The 27,443-nt window shown below is 45.5% G+C and overlaps 1 protein-coding gene and 1 pseudogene across 1 annotated transcript in view; both read right to left on the reverse strand.

The window, feature by feature from the left end:
- Chmp7 (charged multivesicular body protein 7) overlaps positions 1–5,751 on the reverse strand; it is a 14,211-nt gene extending 8,460 nt beyond the window's left edge. Inside the window, exons 1-2 of the mRNA XM_021203370.1 lie at positions 5,160–5,751; positions 3,099–3,270 (exon numbers count right to left, since the gene is read on the reverse strand). Of these exons, the coding sequence (XP_021059029.1) occupies positions 3,099–3,270; positions 5,160–5,458 (471 nt within the window). The 5' untranslated portion in view covers positions 5,459–5,751. The remainder of the gene's footprint in view (positions 1–3,098; positions 3,271–5,159) is intronic.
- On the reverse strand, positions 5,567–26,357 carry LOC110325110 (annotated as a pseudogene).
- Between the last annotated feature and the right edge of the window lie 1,086 nt (positions 26,358–27,443).

Consider the following 27,443-nt stretch of genomic DNA (forward strand, 5'->3'; position numbering starts at 1 on the left):
GCTGTCTTCAGACACTCCAGAAGAGGGCGTCAGATCTTGTTACGGATGGTTGTGAGCCACCATGTGGTTGCTGGGATTTGAACTCTGGACCTTCGGAAAGGCAGTCGGGTGCTCTTACCCACTGAGCCATCTCACCAGCCCTTCACCTTATCTTTTCAAGGTGGGTATATAATTCAGCTAGACTGGCTGACTGGTAGGCTCCAGTACTCCGCCCATCTCTGCTTCCTAGCCCTGGAATTTTAAGTGCTCTGCCCATGGCTTCTTATATGGGTGCTATGGATTCAAGCCCAGGTCCATACTTAACCAACTGAACTATCCCACTGGCCCCTAACTGGGTGATTATTTTTGTTAAAAATGTAAAAGGCACAGAATACACAGATGCATGTGCACTGACCTAGCAAAGATGGAAAAGCAGGAGAAACTGTTATGGCTTAAAGTCCACTTGTGGGAACACCTGCGTAAATGGTGACAGATCTTCAGATAACTATATAGCTATCAAAAAAGATAAACCAGATCTACACCACATAGGACCCAGAAAGATGCTCCCAACATATTCAAGTGGAACGACAAGCAAGCTTCGGAGCAATTTTATTTCTAGAAAAACAATGGAGTGGATGTGTATACATGCACATGTATATTCACTCATTCAACAAATATTTATTGACTACTACATACTAGACATCTCCTAGGGTCCTCAAGTTCATGGAATTCCTTTTGCTAGGACAGCCAGACAATAAACTAGTAAACACGGCAGGGCATGGTAGTGCATAATAAAGGAAGATCTAGAAAGGCCACTGACCCCAAAGCATTACCATACTTTTGAAAAGAGAAGGCAACCAAGTTCACTGGAAAAAAAAATCCAAGAGACCACTGAATAGTCAAGTCTCACAACATGTGAGCCTAAAGGCTAGCCCGATGAGGAGCTGGCGGGGCGTCAGACTGCTGGCTGCGCTGGGGTGACATGGGACATCGAAGTGAAGGAAAGGACAGCGGGAGACGCCCGCAGTGCTACAGGAAAAGGCAGTTTGGACGCTGGGCGATGCTCACTCTGCTCTGGTGCACTCTAGCCTGCGGACACCAAGGCCTACTGATCAAGACTGAAAATGCTGCAAGAAATTAGAATGCCCCAAATCCCCACAATGGCCTTATCAAGAATGCATACAAATGAAGAACTCTGATCTGTGGGGTTAGGCTTGGAGATTTTGTAAACACAACAGACAAAGAAATCATGGATCCAATGACGGTGTAGAAAGCCACTTTACTGAATGTAACTGGGAAGCCTGTTAACAACAGCAGAGTCCTTAAAAAAAAAAAAAAAAAAAAAAAAAAAGGAGGATCCTAGAATGGGGACAAGGGATGACACAGGAGGTAGAATATGGGAGGGGTGCATTCTAAGTTCTAGAATCATAATTCTCCTTTTTGTTTGTTTGTTTGTTTTGTTCAGACAGGGCTTCCTGGAACTTTCCCTGTAGCCCAGGCTGGCCTGAAACTTAAAGAACCACCTGCCTCTGCCTCCCGAGCGCTGGGATTGTGTGAGCCACCACCGCCAGCGTAATTTACCATTTTCAATGAATTGGGACAGGAAGCTCAAAGCAGGGTTCTTCAGCAATGACTTCAGAGAAGTCAGCTGAAGACAGTGACTGAGGAAAAGGCGCATGCCCAAGGAAATCACAACCACCAGAAGCTGTTGTGCAGAGAAGAGTAACTATGTATAAGGGTTGTAACAATTTCATGGCAAACTTTGTGGAACAAAACTTGGTGTAACATTTGTTTAAAGGGCTCTTGACAGAAAGTGTGCTTAGCATGCACAAAGCCCTAGGTTCAGTCCTCAGGACTGGAGAAAAACAAAATCATCTGGGCCAATGGCATGACTCAGCAGGTCAAGGCTGGAGGCCAAGGCTGAAAAGCTGAGCTCAGTCTTTGGGACCCATAAGGTGGAAGGAGAGAACGACCCCTGCAAGAGGACCTCTGACCTCCATTTGCATTAAAAGTCCCCACCCCACCCCCACCAATAAATAAACATTGTAAAAAGTTAAAGTAACAAGTGAGATCTGGACATACACATATGCACATGTAGACGTGGGAAAGGGACACACCCAAAAGTAGGGAATGGACAAGAGAAAGGAAATTTCTTCATATCTCTTTGTTTTAAACAGCAAAATCGTGGGCAATTTTGTTTTTCTTCTCTCTGGTTGATTCCTTTGTCTAGCCTTAGGAAAATCAGTTCTTGACATGTTCCTCCCTATAAACACCCTTTTCTTCTTTACCCAACAAGAGAAAATAGGACTCAGCAACATATTTGACATCAGGTGTCACCAAACAGAATGTGATGTATCTGCTTAGTAACAGGAGTGTCACAGGATCACGGCTGTGCCTGTGGAGCTCTTGGCCTGCTTCTCTATTACACAGGAGTAGACTGGTCACAGCGCTTGGTTTAGAAAGTGACTATGGTTCCTGAACTCCCGTGTGGTACGGGAGAGTTGTTTCATGGCTCTGAGATCACATTTGCCTTGCAGTCAGCACGTGGTCTGGGCTCGGAGGAAAGGGTAGCAAATGAAGAAGGTGACTGGGCAGCAGAGAAAGAAGGGATGGTGCCTGCTGGTTTCATCCAGGCAAAAGAAAAGGGGACACTGAGAAGCTAGCCACTGGGAAGGTGGAGGGAAGAGAGAAATCAGAGGGTAGGAACCCAGAGCTTAGCAAGAAGGGCAGAGCTAGAGCTCCACAGCGGAGCACGTGCCCAGTGCACGCAAGGCCCTAGGTGCAATCCCAAGTGCAATAATAAATACATTAATTAATAATACATGCTGGGGATTCCTTGCTGGTAAGCTAGCGACAGCAGAGCACACCCTAAACTACAGCTAATCATTGATGCCACCAACTGTCCGGAAGTAATCAGCTGTCACCGATAATTCCTAGACAAAGCTCACCCTGGAAACGTAAAAATAACCCAAGGAATATATAACCCTACAGAGTTCAGAGCAAAAGACGTCATGAAGACTCAGTCATTATCACTTGGCAAAGAGACAGTATTTTCCCAGGAACCTTGTGGTGACCATGTCACACCTGATGTCACCCCCGGCACCCTCCTGCACACCCACCTTCAGCAGCTCCACAGCCACCAGCACCTCCTCCGCTGGAACTTTGTGATCCCCCAGCATGTTAGAAAGAGTCCACTTGAGGGGCTTTAGCAGGAAGACGCCGACCCCCCAGGAGATCCAGCTGCTGTCCACACTGGCCATGAAGTCTGACTCTCGCTGCAGCTCGCCTCGACTGCAGAGAGAGAGAGAAAGAGAGAGAGAGAATGGCATGTAGGGATGTGTAATGTGACAGACAGTCTGTCCTGGGCCCTACTTACCCCTTTACCCGCAGAGGCATTATATCATCACCATCATCCTCACCATCACCTGTCTATTCTGTACCAGCTACTAGCGGCAGTGTCACCTGCACTCTAGTGTTCAGCCTCCTAACCACTTTGCACAATAGATGGTATCACCATCATGTTAACTAAAGAGGCGACTGAGGATCTAAGAAGGCAAAGAAGGCCAGATGGCACCCAGTTTGTCTGGCCTCAAAAAATGCAATCCCACTAAGGCAACAGAGGCACAAAAGGCTTCACTGGGCCTATGTGGAGGTTTTCTTCTACCAACAGGCCTGGGAACAATCAAATGAAAAACCCTGTGCGTTATGCAGATCTGAGGAAGATGGACAAAAGCTACACAGATTGGGGTTCTATGCTGTCTCTAAGCTAGGCTGGAAGCGAGATGTAGCTCCTGGTAGTAGTAACAACAGCAGCCAAGTCTACTAAATACCTGCCGTGGGAAATTCCTGTTAAGATCTTCAAGTTTTCACAACTGACCTATATACTGTTACTGCGATTTGATAATTGATCAAACTAAGGCTTATAGGTGGCACATGTATCCTATGCAGGCTGCAGTTTAGAAAATAGAAAAGCCAGGATCTTCACAACTGCGTGGCCCTTGAGCAAAGCTGTAGATGTGTGGATATCATATCTGGCCAAGTACCAGAATGGCTCAAGGGCCAGGAGCCAGAGGAGCTCGAGGTGTTAAAGGTCTCTGGATCTGGGCATGCTCCACGACTGTCCTGTATCAGGGGGACCATCTTGGTTTTGTCCCTTGCTGACTTGACTTTTTTCCACCTTGGGCATCAAGTAAAACGTTTTCCAAACTTTCTCAAAGGAAAATTTCAGAACAGTTTCTTAGGTCAAGGTCAGGCAATGAAAGGTATTGGGAACAGAAGTAAAAGAAGGGTGACCACTTAATGAGAAAGCATTACTCTAAAACAAACACAAGACCCTTGGCTTTCTCTTTGTTCATCAGAAGAGACACGGTGCTAGGCTGGCTGGACACAAACACGTACAGTGTGAAATACAAATGATTTTGAATTCAAAGTTAGAGATCCAGTCCTGGGGTTACTCTAGCTGTGTAACCTGGAATAGGTTACTTAATCTCTCTGAGATTGTTTATTTTTAATGAGGATAACTGCATTATCTTGCCCTAGATGATTAAAAAGGACAGAGAGTGGAGTTTGACAGTATCTGAAACCAAGAAGTACCAGTCATCTATTAGATATGTCACCTCTTCAAGCACGACCTGAACACTGTATCTATCACACATACTTATCACCTAAAGCCCTTTCAGAGGCCCCCAGCTACACAGTTAAAACTCTCCTCTCTGGTCCAAATAATCTCAGCCCCGGACACACCAGAAAAGGCTACTTGTATGACCTGCACCAGAGTTCTCCTGGCAAGATGTCTATAATCCCACGAGTACTCCCTCCTTAGCTCTGTTCTTTCTTAGTTCAAAGTACCCATCGCAGAGATCTGCTGTAGAGGTAATTCAAATCCGGAGGTCCTGTGGAAATAACTGCATAACAGGATCCCAGTTCAAGTGTCCCGCTGACACCTCTGCAAAGATGGGTCTCCTCTGGACTATTCTGACTATCCCAGTCACTCCAACCATCCCAGCTCCTCTTTTCCCAGTCCAGACATCCATTCGTGGAGCAGCCTCCTCCTCCTCCTCCTCGCCCTCCTCCACCCACTGAACAAACCCTGGACGCCGAGTCTGGTCTGTCAAGGGGCAGGTCTGATGTCAGCCCTGGGGAGCCGCCCCCCGCCTGGCCCTCTCGGCCTCGGTCCTCACCGTAGCAGGTCCTGCAGCACCGTAGCCAGCCCCAGCGGGACACTGCCCTTGCGCTGGAAGGCCTCCTGCAAGTCCCGCAGTCGCAGGCGCACCACCCCTTGGCGGCGGCTGTGGCTCAGCACCAACGGAGCCCAGAAGCCCATCTTGCTGTCCCAGTCGGTGCTGTTCACCTCGCGACTCCTCTTAAAGGCGGAGAACAGAAAAGACATTCGCTCCTCATCTTCTTCCCACTCGGGCGGCAGGAGGCCCGCCGGGTCTCCCCCGGTCGGGGCCTGGGCCTCCCGCTCCGGGGACCACATCGGAACCCCAGCCCCGCCAAGGAACCGAACACAAGCCTGGCCCGGGTCCCCTTCCGCCCCGGGTCCCTCTCGGCTTCCGTCGTTCCTTCACGCCCTCCTCCTCAGCCATCACGTCACCGCCGCCGCCAGTGCGATAAAAGTCCCGCAAGTCTTCAGGGCGCAGGCGCGGCGCGGCATTCGTTCGGCCAGGAGGGGGAGAGGAGGGCGTTCTCGCCCGAGAGACGCAGCACGCAGGCGCCGGACCTTCTCTCCGTGGCCTTTGTGCGACGGGAAGGCATTTGCGCGTGCGCCGCGACCATAGAGTTCGGCGAGGCGTACTAGAAGGGCCACCAATTGCACCTTCCCGGGCGGTTTAGGCTTAAGGTTAGCCAGCCTGGGGCTATGGGAGCTGCAGGTGGATATACAACCTTGGGTCTGGTGTAGCGCTCCTAAGTTAAAAGAGACTTTTAAGTTAAACAAACGTCCAAGATACCTTCCTTTCACTAGAATATCAGCCGATTAACAAAAATGGTCCCAAAGCTCCGTGACAGTGGACACATTTTTTTAGGGCTACAGATAGGCGTCTTAATCACTTTCTTCCCGCTCTTTTGCTCTAGGGTGTCCTTTTTCTCCTGAAAATTCATATTCTGCCAGGTCCTTTAAAAAGCCAGCATCGTTCCAACTCTCATCTGAAGCTCCGGCTGCCCTGGCTGCCAGTTTAGCATCTGTCTCTGACCCTTCGGCTTCCTCGAAGGAGGGGGCAGACAGCGATGCAAATGTCTTGCAATGACATTGCTACTGCAGAAAATACTTATGGACTGAGAGGTACTTGAACCTTACTCTCTAGTTACTTTTCAGTCTTGAAGAGTCTCACAAAATGTGTTCAGTGGTGAGAATAAATTGTGGTGGTGGTAGTGTTATAGCCAGACCGTTCAAAAAGAGACTGGAACGAGCTCTTTATGAATTTGAAGTTTGCACAGACCCGGCCGAGGGCACGCACTCACTACAAGTCTAGAGAGACGGCCCCGACCGTTAAAGACAGGTTTATAAAGGGGGAAACCACAGGTTCCAAACTTCCATTAACGCGGTCGCTATTGGCAAGCATGACAAGATATAAACTTTTAACAAAAAATGAGACACGGGTATAGTACCATGGCATCTCTGCTTGATCGAGGAGCAGAAAGCCTTCAGGTTACAGAAGTAGGACGACGGAGGTTAGTAATAGTTCCCATAAATACCGTGTATTTAAGTATGTTTTCCTTCCTTGTGTGCAAGTGCACCGCGCACGTGCAATGCCCACAGAGGCCAGAAGAGGGAGTCGGATCCCCTGGAATTGTAGAATTGTAGTTTTAGTTGAGCTCTGCCCTGTAGGTGACAGTAACTACACATCCAGCCTGGAAATATGCTGATTTTAAAAAGACCTATCAGGCAAACAAACAAACACTCTAAAGGGTGAAAGGAACTGTTGGTGCAAAAGTTAAAAAGTAAGCCGGGCACTGGTGGCGCATGCCTTTAATCCCAGCACTTGGGAGGCAGAGGCAGGTGGAGTTCGAGGCCAGCCTGGTCTACAGAGTGAGTTCCAGGACAGCCAGAGCTATACAGAAAAACCCTGTCTTGAAAAACCAAAATAGGGCTGGAGAGATGGCTCAGTGGTTAAGAGTATTGACTGCTCTTCTGAAGCTCCTGAGTTCAAATCCCAGCAACTGCATGGTGGTTCACGACCATCTGTAATGAGATCTGATGCCCTCTTCTAAGTGTCTAAAGACAGCTACAGTGTACTTGCATATAATAGATGAATAAACCTTTAAAAAAACTAAATAAATAAATAAATAAATAAATAAGTTAAAAAGTAAAGCGAGAATTTTAGTTTCAACTTAGGAAAAAGTAAACTGGTATTTCCAAAAGGGTTGTCTGAGGGAAATGTGATGAGTTTCGGGGTTCAGAGTAGTTGAAACAGTGTTAAGGTGAATTTTCATGAGCATTGAGTTTCAATGAATTTTAATTAGCATTTTGAAGGAGGAAATGGAGTATTTAGTTATATGATGTGTGTACTAATTGATATTTATGTACTATATTCCTCAAAGTGTGTTCAAAATATCTCACTTAACGACCTTTTTCAAATACTTTCGCTATCTTTATCATAGTTTGTAAGGTAACTTTCCCCACTTTGCCTGCTTTTACAGAAGAGGAAGCTGAATCAGGTGGAAAGGAGCAGAGGAGAGCCAGAGAGAGGAGAGGGAGAGAGGAGAGACAGGGAGTAGAGAAAGAGGTGCAGAGAGGGAAGGAAAGGTGGGGCAAGAGAGGGAGGGAGGAGGCAGAGAGCTGAGCTCCAAATATTAAATCTAGTGAAATAAATCTGTCCTGTGCTACCTGTCAGGCCCAGTAAAACTAGGTCTTCTCAACCCAGCGGAGGATTCCACTATTTACAGGCGAGCCAACCGCTGTGTCTGGGCCGGCTTGCATCTGAGAGTTCCGCTCCATTTGACCCTTCCAGGCCGCAAGGTTGCCTTTCTCCTTCTGGGGGCTGAAGGGATAACTGGGAACAGAATCAGCGAAGCCAGGGACGATTAAGTAAAAGACTACCCAAACTGACCCTACCTTTAAGACATGAGTCTGCCACAGGTACGCTAGGAATGGTGGAAATCTTTATTCTGAGACTGAAGAACCCAGTTTCACTCTACTGCGGAGGGGATATTTGTTTACTGATGTCATGGGCATTAGATATACCCCGTTCCAGCTACACGCTACAAACATCCCTGAGGTCTCACACATTTCCCTCTGCTCTAAGGATGCTCCAGGTCATTCTCCCACTTTCTTCATTTCCATAGAAATATGCAAGCACCCCCACCCCCAGTCTTGTCTGCTTATTTCTAACAATAGTCCCTAAGCCTGGGAGTCACAGCCTTTGGGGTTAGCCAAATGAAAGAAGGGAGAAGCAAATGGTTCACTGTCTGGGGGATGGGGTATAGAGCCCCAGGCTTGTTGCCGTCCTCCTCAGGTTCCAGCATAGAATTCTAGAAGCTTTTCTACCCTTGATTTTTTTCTAACAACTTCTGTTCTCCTTGCTCCGTGTTTCTCTTTTCGTAACCCTGCATACCTCTTTACTGTGTATTAAGTGCCACGCCACTCTCTAAATCTCTGATAACGTGTGTCTCTCTGGCTAGCTTATGTGCCTTTGCTAACATGGACTGTGATCTCAATCATATTTGTTTCTAGAAGCATGCTAGGCACATCCTAGGGTCCATTTGTGGAATGGATAGATGGATGAATTTAATTAAACAGTTTTAAAAATCTATGAAAGCCTATAATTTATAGAATAAGAACATTTACTTAGGTATAATGTTTATGTTAGGTATAATATTAGGTAAAATACAGCAATTGTATTTTTACTTACATGAATGTATTATTTGTTTCTTAGCCATTTTTAATTCAAAAGCCTCTAAATTAAATGGCTTTGGACAGTTAGAAAAAGCTTGGAAGACGCTGTCTTACTTCCTTTTTGCTGTGTCCAAACCATTATCACTGTCCACCCACTCGGGACTATGGCTCTCTAGGACAACAAAGCAGCCATTGGCGAAGCTGGCTGTCCAGTTTACCCACTTAAAATCTCGGTATGGGGGCTGGGAACGTGACCTGCTGGGCAAAAGCATTTGCCCCCAAAGCATGAGGACTTGAGTTCAAATTCCCATATAAAGCCAGGCAGCTACCTCAAACAAGGTTGTCCTCTGGCCTCCACACTTACATCGCGGCATGCTGTGCCCAAGTACACACACACACACACACACACACACACGCTCACAATTTAAATTTTTTTAAAAAGATTTAATTACTTATTATATGTAAGTATACTGTAGCTGTCTTCAGACAACCCAGAAAAGGGCATCAGATCTCAGATGGTTGTGAGCCACCATGTGCTTGCTGGAATTTGAACTCAGGACCTTCAGAAGAGCAGTCAGTGCTCTTAACCGCAGAACCATCTCTCAGCCCAAAATAACTTAATATTGATAAGTATAAGAATAAAAGATCACCATTCTTCCTCTCCCTCTTCTCCTTCAAGTCATTCTTTAGTGTAAGGGACTTAGAAGCCATCACTTCATCTTAATTAATTAAAAACCAAGCCGGGTGTGGTGGCGCACGCCTTTAATCCCAGCACTTGAGTGGCAGAGACAGGCAGATTTCTGAGTTCGAGGACAGCCTGGTCTACAGAGTGAGTTCCAGGACAGCCAGGGCTACACAGAGAAACCCTGTCTCAAAAAACAAAAACAAAAACAAACAAAAAAAACCAAAAAACAAAAACAACAACAACAAAAAAACAAACAAACAACAGGGCTAGAGAGTTGGCTCGGTGGTTAAAAGCACTTGTTGCTCCTGTAGAGGACATGGGATCAGTCCCCAGCACCTACATGGTGGCCCACAACCATCCGAGGGGTCTGATATTATCTTCTAACTTTCAAAGATACCAGTCATGCATGTATTGCACATACATGCATGCATGCAAAACACTCAGACACAAAGCACATCTAAAAAAGAATAAACCAAAACAAGTTTGGTTTTTTTGTTTTTTGGTTTTTTGTTTGTTTGTTTGTTTGTTTGTTTTTCAAGACAAGGTTTCTCTGTATAGCCCTGGCTGTCCTGGAACTCACTTTGTAGACCAGGCTGGCCTCAAACTCAGAAATCCGCCTGCCTCTGCCTCCCGAGTGCTGGGATTAAAGGCGTGCGCCACCACGCCCGGCCCAAAACAAGTTTTGTGGGGAATAGGGAGACAGCTCAGCAGGTAAAGTGAGTGCCATGCAAGCATTATAATCTGAATTGAGTCCCAGAACCCACATAAAAAATCCAGGTGCACAGGCACAGGCTTATAGTCTTACCACCAAAGAGACAGAACCATGGACATGCCCAGGGCTAACTGGTAACTTAGCTGTCTTAGTCAGGGTTTGACTGCTGTGAGCAGATACCATGACCAAGGCAAGTCTTATAAAGGACAACATTTAATTGGGGCTGGCTTACAGGTTCAGAGGTTCAGTCCATTACCATCAAGGCAGGAACATGACAGCATCCAGGCAGGCATGGTGCAGGAGGAGCTGTGAGTTCTACGTCTTCAGTTGAAAGGCTGCTAGTGGAATACTGACTTCCAAGCAGCTAGGATGAGGGTCTTTTTTTTTTTTTTTAAGATTTATTTAGTATTTATATGTAAGTACACTGTAGCTGTCTTCAGACACACCAGTAGAGGGCATCAGATGTCATTACAGATGGTTGTAAGCCACCATGTGGTTGCTGGGATTTGAACTCAGGACCTTCACGAGAACAGTCAGTGTCAGTGATCTTAACTGCTGAGTCATCTCTCCAGCCCTAGGATGAGTGTCTTAAAGCCCACACCCACAGTGACACATCTACTCCAACAAGGCCACACCTACTCTAACAGGGCCATGCCTTCTAATAGTGCCACTCCCTGGGTACAAACCCTAACATAAACACCAAATTAGGCAACATGGTAAGCTTTGAGCTGATGAGAGATCCTGTCTCAAAAACAAAAACCAAGGTGGATTGCTCTTGAGAAAAAACATCATAATTGGCTTCTGACCTCATTGCACATGGACATATATGGAATTTACACAAAGCCACATACACACATGTACCCACATGAACACTAACTCACAAGCACACATATACAAAACACCTGCCAACAAAACAACAACAACAACAAACAATTCACAACTCTCCATGATCATTTTTAGGAAGGAAGCTAAACACTCAGGGTGGCTATAAGCCCTGGATCCATCTTGCTTATATTCCTAACGTTCTCTGGGTGCTTTCTATACACAGATCGATAGAGAGGTGGGAAGAATGGAAGAGCCAGAGGATGGGGATGAGTGATGTGAAATGCTGTCTTTGGGACAAGATCTGTTGACTGCACTCATGAGCTCTCTGAAGCTGTGACTCCCTGCACAAATTCAAATCATCATTCCAACAGGTAGCACCAATCGGACTCTGGGTGATTAGTCAGAAAAAGAGGGCATTCAGCAGGAAGGAGGTTGTGTCGTAGGGGAGAAGGGAAAAGGAGTGAGGGAGGACATGATTAAAGTGCTTTGCTTCCATGTAAGAAATTGTCAAACATGGAATAAAGATACTCTATTTTCTTAAAAAGAAACAGAAACGATTATTTGGTTATGAGCCACCATGTGGTTGCTGGGAATTGAACTCAGGATGTCTGGAAGAGCAGTCGGTGCTCTTAACTGCCGAGCCATCTCTCCAGCCCAGTTCTTTTTTTTTTTTTTTATAAACATTGAATCCTGAGACTTTGTTATTACCCACTATTGGTACCAGTTTTGTACTGACGATGATGAGTCTTGAGGTTTTCTTTGTATGTATGTATGTGTGTGTGTATATGTCCATATGTACACATGTGAAGGCATGCATACATGTATGTATGCACATGTGTAAGACCAGAGGTTGACAATAAATGACTTCTTCAACAGCTCTCCACCTCATTCTTTCCTACTTTTCCAGCAAATTTTAATTTGGAGTTTTATCATAATTATCAGGGTCCCTGGATAGGAGCCAAAATATAGCTGGGTGTATTACTCAGAGTTCTCTAGGGTAATAAAACTTATAGAATGAATGCATATATGATATTTATTAGAATGACTTACAGGCTGTGGTTCAGCTAATGCAACAGTGGGTGGTTATAAACAGAAAGTCTAAGAATCCAGTAGTTTCTTAGTCCACCAGGCTGGATGTCTCAGACGGTCTGCAGTGTGTGCTGGAATCCTGAGGAATAGACTCCAATGCCAGTGAGGGGATGGGCTTGCTGGCAAGACAAGACATTTAAAGAGCATAAGCCTCCATGCTCCATGTCCTTACACAGGCTTCCAGCAGAAGGCACGGCCAGCTTAGATCTGGATTAAAGATCTGAACTAAAGGTGTGTCTTGCTTCCTCAAAGTTCTGAATGAGAGTTAGGTCTCCCCTGTTCAGGTGTGCCTTCCATTTTCATTAACTCCAGATGTAGTCAGTTGACAACCCAAAATAACCACAATTCCACTCCTTGTCAGCTTAACATACAATCTTATTTACTTATGTCATGATTAATTTCCAAATGAAAACAATAACCAGGCCATAATAATGACTAAACATTATAACTATTCCATGTACAATTGCAAATGCATTATATATTTAACCAGGCCACAACTACTCATACCATGATATAACCAACCATTGTACGATCACGTACACATTATAAAGTTACAAGAGGGGACAACGTCCCTTAAGGGGCATTCTTTTAGTATCTCAAACTTAAATGTGACAACCATTGGTGTTCTCTTAATTGATGTTTCATCACATGATAGAGAAACTGAGGAAAGAAAACACAAATATTTGTATAAATTCATCCTTAAAAATTTATGACAGAAGTATCTGTAGAGACAATACCTTATGTCTGTATGAACATGTCACCCATCAATAATAAATATGATGGCCTATGGCTCAGGCAGGAAACAGGAGGAGGAACATCCAGGAGGAGAAAGAATTCTGGGATAGAGCCAGGTGGGACATTCACCTAGGAAGATGGTCCCTGAGCACAGGTAGCCAGCCCTGTGGCAGAATATAGGTTAATAACTGGGTTTTACCTAAGTTATGATCTAGTCAGAGAAGAGCCTAACTATATGACCAAGGTATTTGTAAATATATTTTGAGTCTGAGTCTTATTTCTGGGAACATGGTGCTAGGAGGAAGAACAAGACCAAACTTCTACAAACATTCATGTCAAATATAATCCTCTTTTTTGAAACTGGTTACATGGACTTAGCTGGTATTTATAATCACCTTCTTCTACTACCCATTGTGTATATCCCCCACCTCAAGCAAGGACTTCAGCAGGGTTTTGGCTTTTTGCCTGGAGAAGTGACTCATATTTTCATTCCTGGTATGTCAGTGCCCTTTGTCACTCTGCCTCGGCCAGGCAGGGGTAGTTTCCTGTTGACTTCAATCACAGAACTCAGTAGCACCAAGAAACCTCCTTAAAGTCTGCACCATAGACATAAAATGCCTTACATCCATTGTGGGGCAGCGATCCAATTTCCCATTGGTAACCTGGATCTCTTACTCCACCCAGCACTATTGTTCCTTTCTTAGCCTGTTGGCTTAAGGGCATCATGCGCCTGACTGAAGTGGCCAGGGGGAAGTCTGAGCTTCTAGTTCAATGGAATGTTTATTGTGGCTCCTGGCAGGAGCAATCCCTACCTCTGCAACTAAAATTTCTAGGCCAGCAGAACTTAAGGTTGCAGGAGCAGGAAGCAAGAATTTTCCTAGTGGATCACTAGGGGTGATAGTGAGTGAAACTATTTCCTGTTGCACCCCTTGATTCCTGGACCCAGGAATCCTGGCTATGGGAGAAACTGTACCATACATTGGATGCTGATTCAAAGCATATACTGCCTTCTGGAGAACTCTGTCCCAGACTATAGGCTGCGCACCTAATTGGAGCAGTAACTGTCTCTTCAAAAGGCCATCCCATCTTTCTATAAGGCCAGCTGCTTCAGTATGCTGAGAAGCATGGGAAGACCAGTGGATTCCATGGTTGTGGGTCCACCGTTGTACTTCTCTGGCTGTGGGCCAGAAGCAATACTGTGTGGAATACCATGACAGAGGATCAAACATTCTGTAAGACCATGGATAGTAGTCTTGGCAGAAGCATTACATGCAGGAAAGGCAAATCCATGACCAGAAAATATATCACTCCAGTAAGTACTGTCCTTTCTGTGAAGGAAGTGGCCCAACCTGCCACCAGGTTGCTGGCTGGCCACCCCAGGGAATGGTGCCATATCTGGGGTTCAGTGTTGGTCTCTGCTGTTGGCAGATCTGGCATTCAGCAGCAGCTGTAGCCAGGTGAGCCTTGGTTGGTGGAAGTCTGTGTTGTAGAGCCCATGTATAACCCTCATCTTGACCACCATGGTCACTTTGTTCATGAGCCCACTGGGCAATGACAGGAATGGCTAGGGGAAAGGCTGACTGTCCACAGAATGCACCATCCTATCTACTTGATGATTGAACAACTCCTCAGCTGAAATTACCTTTTGGTGAAAATTTGCATGGCACATAGGTAACTTTACATCCTTTGCCCATTTGGAGAGATCTACCCACATACTTTGCTCCCAGACATCTTTTGCACCAGTTTTCCAATCATCGTTTTCCCAAGTCCCCGACCATCCAGTCAATCCACTGGCTACCTCTCATAAATCAGTGAACATCTAGCCATTTCTCTGTTGGATCAAAACGCATGGCCATGTGTACTGCCCAAGGTTCTGCCCACTGAGACATTTTCCATTCTCCAGTGTCTTTCACAGTTGTCCCAGAAAGGAGTTACAATGCTGTACTTCTGGATGGATCTGCAGAGTGTGTAGAACCATCAGTAAGTCAGCCTTAGTCGTCTCTTCCTCAGTCAGCCAATCACAGGGCACATCATAAAGCTATAGGTGCATGCTTTGCAGTAGACAACATCATAACAGAGTAGAAACCATAGACATTTGGGAAACGCTTTTGTATAACTTAATTGTGCCTTCAGGACCTCCTCCAACCTGATCACATATATACCACTTCCATTTGGTAATGGATTGCTACTGTGAACATCCTAGTGTATAACTGGGTGAGTCATGTAATACCTAGATCATGATGGGCAGCTCAGATTGCATGGTAATTCAGTGACCCATTTTTCAAACATTCAGTTTCCACTAAGACCCAATAGTAGGCCAAAAGATGTCTTTTTCAAAGGAAGAATAATTGTCTGCAGATGATGGTAGATCTTGCTCCAAAATCCTAAAAGTCTCTTTTGTGATTTACCTATAGAAACCTGCCGGAGGCTCCGGACAGCATCTTTATCTGCCGTTGATACCTCACGTACCTAAGTGGCGACTCAGATCTGGAAAGTTAATATGTTCTTGAGGCAAAACTGTAAAGGTATTCTGCTGGCCTTGCCAACCGAAAGCAAATTGTTCCTTGTGGTCTTTTAAGTAGATGTAGAGAAAAGGGCATCGGTTAGATCAGTAGCTGCAGACAAGGTACCAGGAGATGTGTTAATTTGCTACACCACATCCGGTACCGCAGCTGCAATCAGAGTCCCTATTGGACTGACTCTTTCCTAGTCACTGCTGACATCAAGAAAGAAGTACAATGTTTAGTAGGTCCATTTGGATTCTGGAGACACAGCATTCCTCTCTTGGATGTGTTACTCCAGCCCATTTACCAAGTGACCCATAGTCTCCATGATCCATCTGTCTTCTGTACTGGCCAGATAGAAGGGCTAAAAGGAGATGTAGTGGGAACCCCCACCCCAGCATCTTTCTAGTCCTTGACGGTGGCACTAATTTCTGGAATTCCTCCAGGAATGCAATACTACTGGTTTAGGGTTAGTATTTTCCCTGGCAGAGGCACTCTAAAGGCTTCCAAATGGAATAATAGCCCACACCCACATGTGAGGGAACCAGTGTGAGAATTCTGCCAACTTTTAAGTCTATCTATCCCAGTTATACATTCTGGCACTAACTTGTGGAAATAACCACAGAATGAGTTCAAGAACCCATTTGGACCTACTGTGAGTGAGATTTCAGCCAAAACTCTATTAATCACCCGACCTCCATAAACCCCTACTTTATCTGGAGGGTCACAATATGTCTTGGGATCTCCCAGAATTCGTGTTAATTAAGAACTGGTATCCAATAGACATCAGAAATTCTGATTGTTTACTTTCCCCAGTATATATAAAGTTACTCTTTAGCCAGGGCCTGAAGTTCCTATGAGTCATGCCACCATAAAATTCACTTTGCCTAGCCGGGCATGGTGGCGCACACCTTTAATCCCAGCACTTGGGAGGCAAAGGCAGGCAGATTTCTGAGTTTGAGGCCAGCCTGGTCTACAACGTGAGTTCCAGGACAGCCAAGGCTATACAGAGAAACCCTGTCTTGAAAAACATAAAATAAAAATCACCTTGCCTGTGCTGCCCATTCATAATAACTATGACCACCTTGCCTTTGGTAAGTCAGTGCTGCCACTGGACTCTGGTACTTCAGGGCCCAACTAAGCATATTGCATTTCATTCATCCAACTGAGCAGCAACATCTCCAGACCGAAAGGGCAACAACAAAGCTGTCCAAATGTGCTGGTGCCCCTGTCACCCTTTTGTGTCCTGTAGGGTTAGTGAGGGACATGTCTTCTTGGCCTTCCCATTGCGGAGGATTAGGTTTTTACACAGCATACGCACTCTGGCATTGCAGTTTCCCCGAGCCTTAAAAATCCCCTCATCAGTAATAACCACAGGGTACCAGGCGTCTCCAGCTCCTTTTCAGTAGGCTGTCTTTTGAGAAGTGCTTCAGCCAACCATTCAAACAAACTTTTGACACATTTTTTTTAATTGTGGGGGATTCCATATTAAACCTAGAGTCTCCAATCAGAGGTCCCATATCATTAACTCAGCCTGATCTAGTTTTCTGTTTCTTCCACCATTATTTTACACCCTTAAACTCCATTCCCCCACGTACTTGCCAGACTTCTGCTTGAATGAGGTACTCATTAAGCTCCTTACTAATGTAGTGCACCTCCTTACTTACCATACTTTCTACCTCCCCTCCAGGAGCCTGCTCTGCCTTGAGTCTGGTTATAGGTCTAGGTGCAACTACTGATGGGCTCTGAGGGACATCAGGATTGTCTTGCCCAGTGTTTCCTTCAGAGAAAATCACTTCCAGTTTAGCGGACAATGAAGGACTGATTAATTTCCTCAAAGATGAAAAAGGCAATATTTCAAGGGATGGAGCTGATAGAAGAGATACTACTCCCTCCAGTCATATAAACCCTTGAGAATTGGAGGGCTCAAAGTTCTCAGCTTCAATAGAGTCCTCCCACACATACCTATCTGTCCTGGCTGGTTTTGTGTGTCAACTTGACACAAGCTGGAGTTATCACAGAGAAAGGAGCCTCCCTTGAGGAAATGCCTCCATGAGATCCAGCTGTAAGGCATTGTCTCAGCTAGTGTTCAAGGGTGGGAGGGCCCATTGTGGGTGGTGCCAACCCTGGGCTCATAGTCCTGGGTTCTATAAAAAAAAACAAATTGTGCAAGCCAGTAACATCCCTCCTTGGCCTCTGCATCAGCTCCTGCTTCCTGACCTGCTTGAGTTCCAGTCCTGACTTCCTTTGGTGATGAACAGCAATGTAGAAGTGTAAGCTGAATAAACTCTTTCCTCTCAGCTTGCTTCTTGGTCATGATGTTTTGTGCAGAAATAGAAACCCTGACTAAGACAAATTGGTACCAGCATAGTAGGGTATACCTGTGACAACATGACCATATTTTGGGGAGGACTGTGGAAGGAGTTCGGAACTTTGGACTAGAAGACACATTGGGTGTTAAGTGCTCTGTGGGATGTCCTGTAGGAGCTTGGGAGACTGCAGATGATGGAGGACTGGCTTGTGAAATTTCAGAGGGAAGATTAAAGACTCTTTATCAGGGCTGTTGATATTTTGATTGTGAAGATTCTGTGGTTTTTGTTAGCTGGGGCCGAATGATCAGCTGTGATTAACCAGGTGCCAGCGTTACTAAATTGAAACCTTTCCATTACTGGGATGATTGATGCTGGTTAGCTGGAGCTAAGAAATTAACAGTGATTAAGAAGAGACCAGCATCACTAAGGTGAAATCTTCTGGGAAGTGTTTCCTGAGAGCACAGAGAAGCTGTGTTCTATAGGTAGCCTTGGATGTACCTTGTATTGGCAGCCAGGCTTAGTAAGGCATAAGAGTCACCCTGGTGGTACTGGTATTAAAACATGAAGGGGTAGCAGCTGATGCGTGGCACTGTGAGAGGCCAGGAGAGGCCATTGGTGAAGGTCCAGCCTAGTTGGCATTGAGGGCCCAGTACTGAAGTAGTCATGCAGGGAAGTTGAGTCTTACCACCATGGAAAGAACCTATGAGAGGCTGTTTGTGAAAGTGCAGTCCATTTGCAGTAGAAGACAGCAGTGTGTTGGAGATGCCAGTACCATGGGATGACCACCAAGATCAGCAGCAGTTGTGGAGTACAGGTAGCATCCAGGCAGGCATGGTGCAGGAGGAGCTGAGAGTTCTACATCTTCATCTGAAGGCTGCCAGCAGAATACTGGCTTCCAGGCAGCTAGGACTAGGGTATTAAAGCCCACACCCACAGTGACACATCTACTTCAACAAGGCCACACCTACTAGTGCTACTACCTGGCCCAAGCATATGTAAACCATCACACCATCCCAAGTTACAAGATCCCATTTTTTTAAACCCATCGATGTCCCTACTTTAAGCACTGATACCCTCCAAGCCTGCGACTCAAATTTTCCCTGTAAATCAGTCAACATTATAATGAGATCATTGCTTAGACTTTCTGAATCTTGGGCTCTGCAGATGCTGGAGAGAAGCTTCTCTTCCAGGGCACACTTAGAAACCTCTAGACTGTTTATGTGTATCTGGGGCTGGTCAATTTTATCACAGAGCTTATTGTTGTTGTTCATCATATTCTGAGATGCTAGAAGTTGGTTAATTTTATTATGGACTTTATTCCTATCCTTTGTCAATTAATCCAGAGACAGTAAAGGCAACTGACCAGCCTCATTATTTTCCTTACTTTTCCACAAAACTTTTCTGTCAAAAGTTTTATAAGCAGAGTCATCAAATCTGCTGCCACCCACAATTGGTGGACCAGGATAATCAGGAGCACTTATCACATTAACTTTGTAAAATAGTTACACCGTGAGCTTTCAGCACTCTCCAAGCTTCAGAAGAGGCTTCAGTGACTGCAGGCACTGACAAATTAGAAAGCCTATTTCAGATATTAAAGATCCCTTCTTCCTTATGTTATATTAATGTAGAAGTACTTCTGGTACCAAATCTGTGTTAGTCTAAAGTAACAGAATGTATAGAATGAATATCTATCTATCTATCTCTATCTATCTATCTATCTATCTATCTATCTATCTATCTATCTATCTATCTATCTATCCATTCATCCATCCATCCATCAGCCTGTCCACCCACACCATCCATCTGCCTTCCAGTCTGTCTGTCCTTTATATACCAAAATGACGTACAGGCCGTGATCCAAATCCAACAGTGGGTGGTTATGAACAGAAAGTCTAAGAATCCAGTAGTTTCTCAGTCCACCAGGCTGGATGTCTCAGATGGTCTGCAGTGTGTGCTGGAATCCTGAGGAATAGGCTCCAATGCCAGTGAGGGGATGGGCTTGCTGGCAAGACAAGAGCAAGCAAAGAACATAAGTCTCCATGCTCCATGTCCTTACACAGGCTTCCAGCAGAAGGCAGGGCCCAGCTTAGATCTGGATTAAAGATCTGAACTATAGGTGTGTCTTTCTACCTCAAGGATCTGAATGAGAGGTAGGTCTTCCCCCTTCAACTTAAGCAGAAATCCCTCACAGGTGTGCTCTCCATTTGGGGCTTTTAATTAATTCCAGATGTAGTTGAGTCAACAACCAAGACTGGCTATCACACTGGTGTGCCCCTTCACTATCTGGGGAGAAGGACAGAAGGACAGAAGGCGGAGGAGAGGTGGAAGAGAAGCAGGTCAGGTCTTTTCAGGAAATGTGCCTTCCACTGGGAGGTCACCCCAGGCTGAGACCCAGGATATGTTGTGTGTACAAGTGCAGGTACTGTTCACATACAGACTATGCTACTGTTTGTGCTTTGAAATCGTTGCCTGCTCACAGTGGTGGAAGTCCAGGTAGTTCTGCCAACAGTTCCTGGTCTCACTCTTGTTTAGGAAGCAGCTGTCAAAGGGAGCAGACCTGTAGTTCTTGATGGTAGTCGATGGCTTCAGCCTTGGCGCTAACTCCTTAAGACCCTTAGCAAAGGCGCTAACCTCTCCATCTTACTTTTGGGACAACCTGTCTCACTGAACCTGGAGCTCACCAAGTCTGCTGAACTTGCCGAGCAGCAAGCCCCAGGAACCCTCCGGTCTCTGCCTCCTGGCACTGAGCCTGCAAGCATGGATCACCCCTGGTATGGTGATTTTTTAAATTTTGATTTGAGACAGGTTTTACTCCTGTTGTTCAGGATGGCCTCAGACTCACAGAGATCCATCTGCCTCTGTCTCCTAAAGGCTGAGATTAAAGTTGTGTTCTCCTATACTCAGCAGCTCACTTTTAAAAGGATTGAACAAACACTCTACCAACTGAGTCATGTCCCCAACATTCTTTTCCCGCCATCTGTTCACCAATAATTTTCTTTCTTCTTTCCTAGTCTATATCTTATATATTTTCCATTTCCTTTCCTTTTGAGCCTTTCCATTATCCCTGGCCTAAGAGGGCATAATTGCATGGTTCCTGATTTTAATGGGAAAGAGTCTAGTTTTTCACCGTAGTCTTATGTTAAGGATGTTTTTCCCCCTTTCATTGTTGTACCTTCTCCATTGACCCAGGTGCTATTTAGAAATGTGCTGTTTAATCTCCAAGTATGTGTGAGGTTTCCTTATACCTTCCTTTTGTACAGTTATACTTCAAACACATTGTGATTTTTATAATGTTTACTCTTTAAATTGTTAGTGTACATGTTATAACTCAAAAAGCCATCTTTCTTGGTGAGTGTTCACTTGTGCTTGACAAAAGTCCACATCGTGCTTTGGAGTCCTCTGCTTCTCCAGACCCTGGACCCATCGCTGGCTCTGTAGCAAAACACTACGCCCATCTCCAGAGGGTCACAAAATCTTCCCCTCCAAACTTTACCCCCACCCCCACCCCACTGCTTTTTCCCAGTCTCCAACTGCAAGTAGGCACTCCCTGATAACACACAGGGCGTTATGGACAGACAAGCAAGGAGGCTAACTGTAGATCACCACCCCTCTCTCTGCTCCTCCAAATCCAATCCCCATTTCTCATGCCCAGCTCCTCAGCAGAACCTTTGCTGTGGCCTCTTCTCACTCTTTAGCACCTTTTCCAGTGAACTGTAAAGCAGTTCGTGGGGGGGGGGACACCCTGCTTTCCTCCCTCTTAGGGGCCCCTTCAACCCATCCACAACCCAGAAACACATTTTACTTGGAACCGCCAGTGGACACACCTATCAGGACCCCAGAAGAATTTCCTAACAAGTATTACAGCCACCACACTCTCCTAAGAACCAGAGAAGAAACAGAAACCAAGAGCAAAGTAACCACTCTACAGAGACAAGGACAGATATCAGCGCCTAGCATCAATAACCCTCCAGATTCTCCAGATTCCTCCTAGACACTACTGTAAGAACATAACCAGTACCAGCCAGACAGTATGTCTCCACTCGAGACCAGCAAGCCTACCACAGCAGCTACCCTACCACAGCAGTGACCCTACCACAGCAGCTACCCTACCACAGCAGGCCCTGAGGATTCCAACACTGCTGAAGCACAAGAAAAAGACCCTGAAATAGCCTGACATATCTATGAATATGATAGAAGTCCTTACACAGGAAATGAATAAATACCTTAAAGAAATCTGTGAAAACACACACAGTAGAAGAAGGAAATGAAGAAAACAGTTCAATACCTGCAAGTGGAAATAGAAAAGCTACTTCCAAGAAACACATCTCATATCAAGAATAGATAGTACCTCAGGGTAACAAGTTGGAAAAAGCAAGTGGACTTAAGAAGCAAGCTGGCGGCCAAGCGGTGGTGGCACACGCCTTTAATCCCAGCACTCGGGAGGCAGAGGCAGGCGGATTTCTGAGTTTGAGGTCAGCCTGGTCTACAAAGTGAGTTCCAGGACAGCCAGGGCTACACAGAGAAACCCTGTCTCAGAAAAAAAAAAAAAAAAAAAAAAAAGCAAGCTGGTGGCATAGCCATTTTAATATCTGACAAAATAGACTTCAAACCAAAACTAGTCAGAAGAGATAGAGAAGGACACAACATACTCATCAAATAAAGATCTACCAAGCATTTTGTTCTTGCCGGTGGGAAGGGCTGCTTGGCGTTCTCGCTGGTGCCTGCCTACCCTGAGGCCAGCTTGGGTGGGGATAAGTCCTTGTTCATGCCAACTCGAAGTCGTCCCCTGGTCCTCTTCCTGACTCTGCTGACCCCCTTCGGCCGGAGACCTTTGGTGCGGAGGTGCTTTCACCTTCCGTGCACTTCCCTTTTCCCCAGTGCGGTGAGTCTCCCTGCCTACACTTGAGCAAAGGTACGACCGGGGCGGGCGGGGCGAGTTGTTTCGTGGTTATTTTATCTGGGTTTGGTTGTAGTCCAAAGCTAGCTAGCTTCAAGCTCGGGGGATGTCTCCTGCCTCAGCCTCCAAGGTCTGAGGTTACAGTGTACGCCATCATGCCATCTTCTGCACTTAATCCACTCGTTTCATGTATGGAGTTGTTGGACTTCACCCTTTCGTTTTCTGCGAGAATCACTTGTTGGTTTAATATTATCTGTTTTGCCTGTACTGTGCCTTGTGCAACTCCAGTTGGGTCCAAGTTGCATCCTTTGGAACTGAACTGCTTAAAATTAAAGTCTAGAAAACGATAAAAAAAAAAAAAATCTGCCAAGAGGACATTACCAAGCAGAAATTAACGAATTCAGATCTGAAACCAATAAGGTAGAAACAACAACAAAAGCAACACACAGAATCAATGAGACAGAGTGGCTTCCTTGAAAGAACGAATAAGAGAGATCTGTATCCAAGTTAACTAAAAGGCTGAGAGAAGATCCGAGTTAACAAAATCAGAAATGAAAGGGGGACATAACAGGAAATGGACACCAAAGCAACTCAGAGAATCCTGCACTCCAACAAATTGGAAAATATAACAGAAATGGATAGTTTTCTCAACACATGCAACTTTTTTTTTTAAGGCAGGTATTACTTCTTAATTAATTACAATCACCCTAACACTTGCACAGCTGTGTTACAATTCTCTCTGAAACGCATACCTTACAATGGTGCATGATGTGTAGTTAGCAGTGGGAGGGATGGCTCAAATCACATTGGCTGGGGGGAAAATGGGACAATGGGGGAGAAATCTGACTTGTTAGGACAAAGGGCACCTTGACTCAAGCATAAATGCATCCCCCATGTAAATAAAGAACAGATAGTAAAAGCTGGTCCTTTCAATGCCACCCATGACTTAAAAATAGGACAGACATGGGCCTGGCCTCCCAGTCCATCTTAAAGAACCCACTAGGACATTCCTCTATAAGTGCTTTAGCTCTCCCCACTCAGTCCACTTCTTTTTTTTTTTTTTAAGATTTATTTATTATATGTAAATACACTGCAGTTGTCTTCAGACACTCCAGAAGGAGTCAGATCTCATTACGGATGGTTGTGAGCCACCATGTGGTTGCTGGGACTTGAACTCAGGACCTTCAGAAGAGCAGTCAGAGCTCTCAACTGCTGAGCCATCTCTCCAGCCCCTCAGTCCACTTCTAACAGTGGGTTAAGGATCAGAAAGCATTTCATACAAAAATTACAACAGTGGGTTGGTTTTATGTTTTCCCAAATGTATGTTCCATCCGAAGCAGTTGCCTTTTCCTCTTACGTGTGGAGAGAGACCCATCTGTTGAGTAAATAGCATTGCTCATCCCGCAGTCCTCTGTCCTCATGGAGTCTGCAAGATCTTCTTCTTTTTTTTTTTTTTTTTAAGATTTTATTTATTTATTATATGTAAGTACACTGTAGCTGTCTTCAGACACTCCAGAAGAGGGTGTCAGATTTTGTTATGGATGGTTATGAGCCACCATGTGGTTGCTGGGATTTGAACTCCGGACCTTTGGAAGAACAGTGGGGTGCTCTTACCCACTGAGCCATCTCACCAGCCCCCTGCAAGGTCTTCTTGTCCGCATCTTCTTCCTGGGCTGAGGAACTAGAGGCGGGCTTTTGGCAGGTCTTCGGGTGGCAAGTGACGTGGTACTTGGTTAGACCGACCTTTGTTTGCAGACATAATCTCATTTTCCTCCGTGAGAATTGAGATGCTTCTTCAAGTGGTTTGTTCTCAAGAACAGTTTATTGCACTTCAGACACTTGGTCTGGTGTTCTTGTGTGTGGATGAGCATGTGCTGCTTGAGGTCCTGTCTCCGCATGAACAGCTTGTCACAGTTAATCACACTTGAGATTCTTCTCACCCGTGTGGGACTCCAGGTGAGCCTTCTGCGTGAGAGACTTGTCACACAAAGTACACCTATAATTCTTCTGACCTGTATGCATTTTGAGGTGTGTCCATAGGTTGCTTGGATCACCAAAAGCCTTGCTACAAAAATCACACTTGTGGGGGTTCATACCCTATTACCCCCATATGACTCATTAAGTGCACGTGGCGTCTGGAAGGAGAGATAAAAGTCTGGGTCGCATAGAATACTTCCTTTCCTTGCTGTGGCTTGGCCTGTGGCTGCTGCCACATAGACCACTTCCTTTCCTTGCTGTGGCTTGGCCCGTGGCTGCTGCAACATAGAATACTTCCTTTCCTTGCTGTGGCTTGGCCCGTGGCTGCTGCTGTGGCCCTGGCTAGGGCAATGATTGTGGATATGGCTGGTCAGATGAGCTGTGAACTCTGACTAGGAACTGTACTCCTTGCCACAGTTACAGAGGTGCACATCTGGGTGTTCAAGAACACTTACCTGTTGAGCATAATTCCGGCTATAATAGAAAAGAAGCTCATTTTCAGGAGGGATGTCTTGTGAAGTACAGAAATAGATTTTTCCATCAAGGGGTTAGGCCACCAGATTCTGTTCTTCATGGTTCCTGGCTTTGCGCACAAAAAAATCATTCAATTACACACATTTTCATCAGTTGCGATGATGCAGAATTCTAGGACACCATTGTAGTATATCTTCCAGATATGGTTAACTGCCTTTGTCTGTCCACTGCCAAGGAGTGACTCTGAAGACAAATTAGAGGCCTGAAGCAAGTCTGCACAGGAACGGTTTCTGCCGTTCATACACCAACATCTGTTCCCACAGTGGACTGGCAGAGAACAAGCTGCTTCAAGGGAGATAGTCCTGCTCTGCTCTCTACTGGCGTGTCAGAAACAACAGTCACTGGTCCATGATCAGGGCAATCTGAGGGGTAGGCTCAGTCACAAAAAGTGAACCATATTGTAAACAAGGTTGACATGTTTTCCTTGTTTGAACTGGAGTCTTCCATTTGCAGTGAAGATGCTACAAAAGACAAGCTATCTGAGGATACATCTACATGACCTGTCCCCATGGCAACCTGCGTGATGGAAGAGACAGTCACAAGCTCCAGACTAAGGCCAACTTCATGGAGGAAAACAGATTCTAGGGAGTTGAGGTTGTGTGAGGTAGAGAGTGTCACGCCTACAGAGTTGGTGCTCATGACCACGGTGTGGATGGAGTCACTGAGGGTACTGTCAGACATCCCATTGACCCGGTTTGCAATGTGGTCAGTCTCCATGACCACAGGAAGCCCCAGACCACTCCCATGAATGGGCATCACACCACCATGTCCTACAGCGTCTGCTGTAAGGCTGGTGCAGAATCCACAGAGAGAGGCTCATGACTTTCTAATCCAACACTTCCATTGGCCTGATAGGGATCTAGTGCTGAAGGGTTGTTGGTGATAGATAATTCTGTATGTTCATCAACATTTATAGAGTTGGGATGGATATACTGAGGAGGTGGTCTGTCAGCTAAATAAGATAAAATGCCAGGTAGAATGGTTCTGAAGTATCTGCTCTCTGGGTGAGGGTAAGCTGGTGGAGGTAGGGTATAGTTTCTTTCAGGTAATCCACACATTACCCACAGGGAGCATCAGAGACAAGGTAGAAGGCAGAGTGCTAGGGACAGACCCCAGGTTTGGAATTGCCACTGGAAGTCCTGGGGCAGGGAAGGCACTGTGAGAGGAAGAGGCAGCCAAACACAGGTGACTTCCTGAGAATGGCAGGGCATTGCTCACAGAGGATGAAGACAGCTGCTCTATCCCCACTGGACTCAAATTCCTGTTATTCATCCTGCGAGTCCAGGGTGGGGGGCCAGGCATCTGATAGGTGCTTGCGCTGGGGCCGACGTCACATGCTACCACATCCTGCCAGTGGCCTTGCCTTTCCGCACCACCTGACGTCTCTGAGGGCATGCTGGGCTGTTTTCCCAGAAGTGCTGGCAGCCTGAGTCAGCCCGGGCTGGGGGGCCCTGGCCCAGCTGCCTGGCTATTCTTTGGCTCAGAAGTCAGCCCTGACGCTCTTGCCTCCCGGGCCCCGCCCAGTCAGGCCTGCAGCCTTCACAGGGCCTCACCCTTGGGACAGGTTTCTGGCTTCTCAGCCACTGGGGACAGTTTCCAACACATTCTACCTAATAAGGTTACATCAATATCAGATAAGCTCTGGTGAAATAGAAGCAGCCATTCAAATAAACAAGCAAACAAACAAACCAGATGGATTTAGCACAGAATTCTACCAAACATTCAAAGAATTAACTCCAATCCTCCTCTAATTCTCAAATTAGTTCACAAAATAGAAACAGAAGGAACATTGCCCAATTCACTTTTCACCCTGATGCATAAACCACATAAAGACCTAACAAAGAAAGAATTACAGAACAATTTCCTTTAGGAACATAGATGCAAAAATATTCAAATACTTTCAAACTAAGTCCAAGAATACATAAAAAGATCCACCATGATCAAGTAGGCTTCATCCCAGAGATGTAAGGATGGTTCAACATACATAAATCAATAAATGTAATTTACCATATAAAAAGCCCAAAGCCAAAAGAACAAAAACAAAAACCATATGATTGTTTCATTACATGCAGGAAAGGCAGTTTCTTTACATGCAGGAAAGGCCTTTGACAAAGTGTAACACCTCTTCATTATAAAACTTTCCTGGAGAGCCCTCCCCACTTTAGTCTCAAGAAGGCGACGCCCAAAAACCACGAATAAACCATCTTTTTTTTTTCATTTTTTTTATTATTATTTTCTTTATTTACATTACAAATGCTATCCCTAAAGTTCCCTATACCCCCCACCCCCACCCCTGCTCCCCTACCCACCCACTCCCACTACTTGGCCCAGGCCTTCCCTTGTGCTGGGTCATATAAA

The sequence above is a fragment of the Mus pahari genome, chromosome 8 (assembly GCF_900095145.1).
Source record: "Mus pahari chromosome 8, PAHARI_EIJ_v1.1, whole genome shotgun sequence".
Classification (NCBI taxonomy): domain Eukaryota; kingdom Metazoa; phylum Chordata; class Mammalia; order Rodentia; family Muridae; genus Mus; species Mus pahari.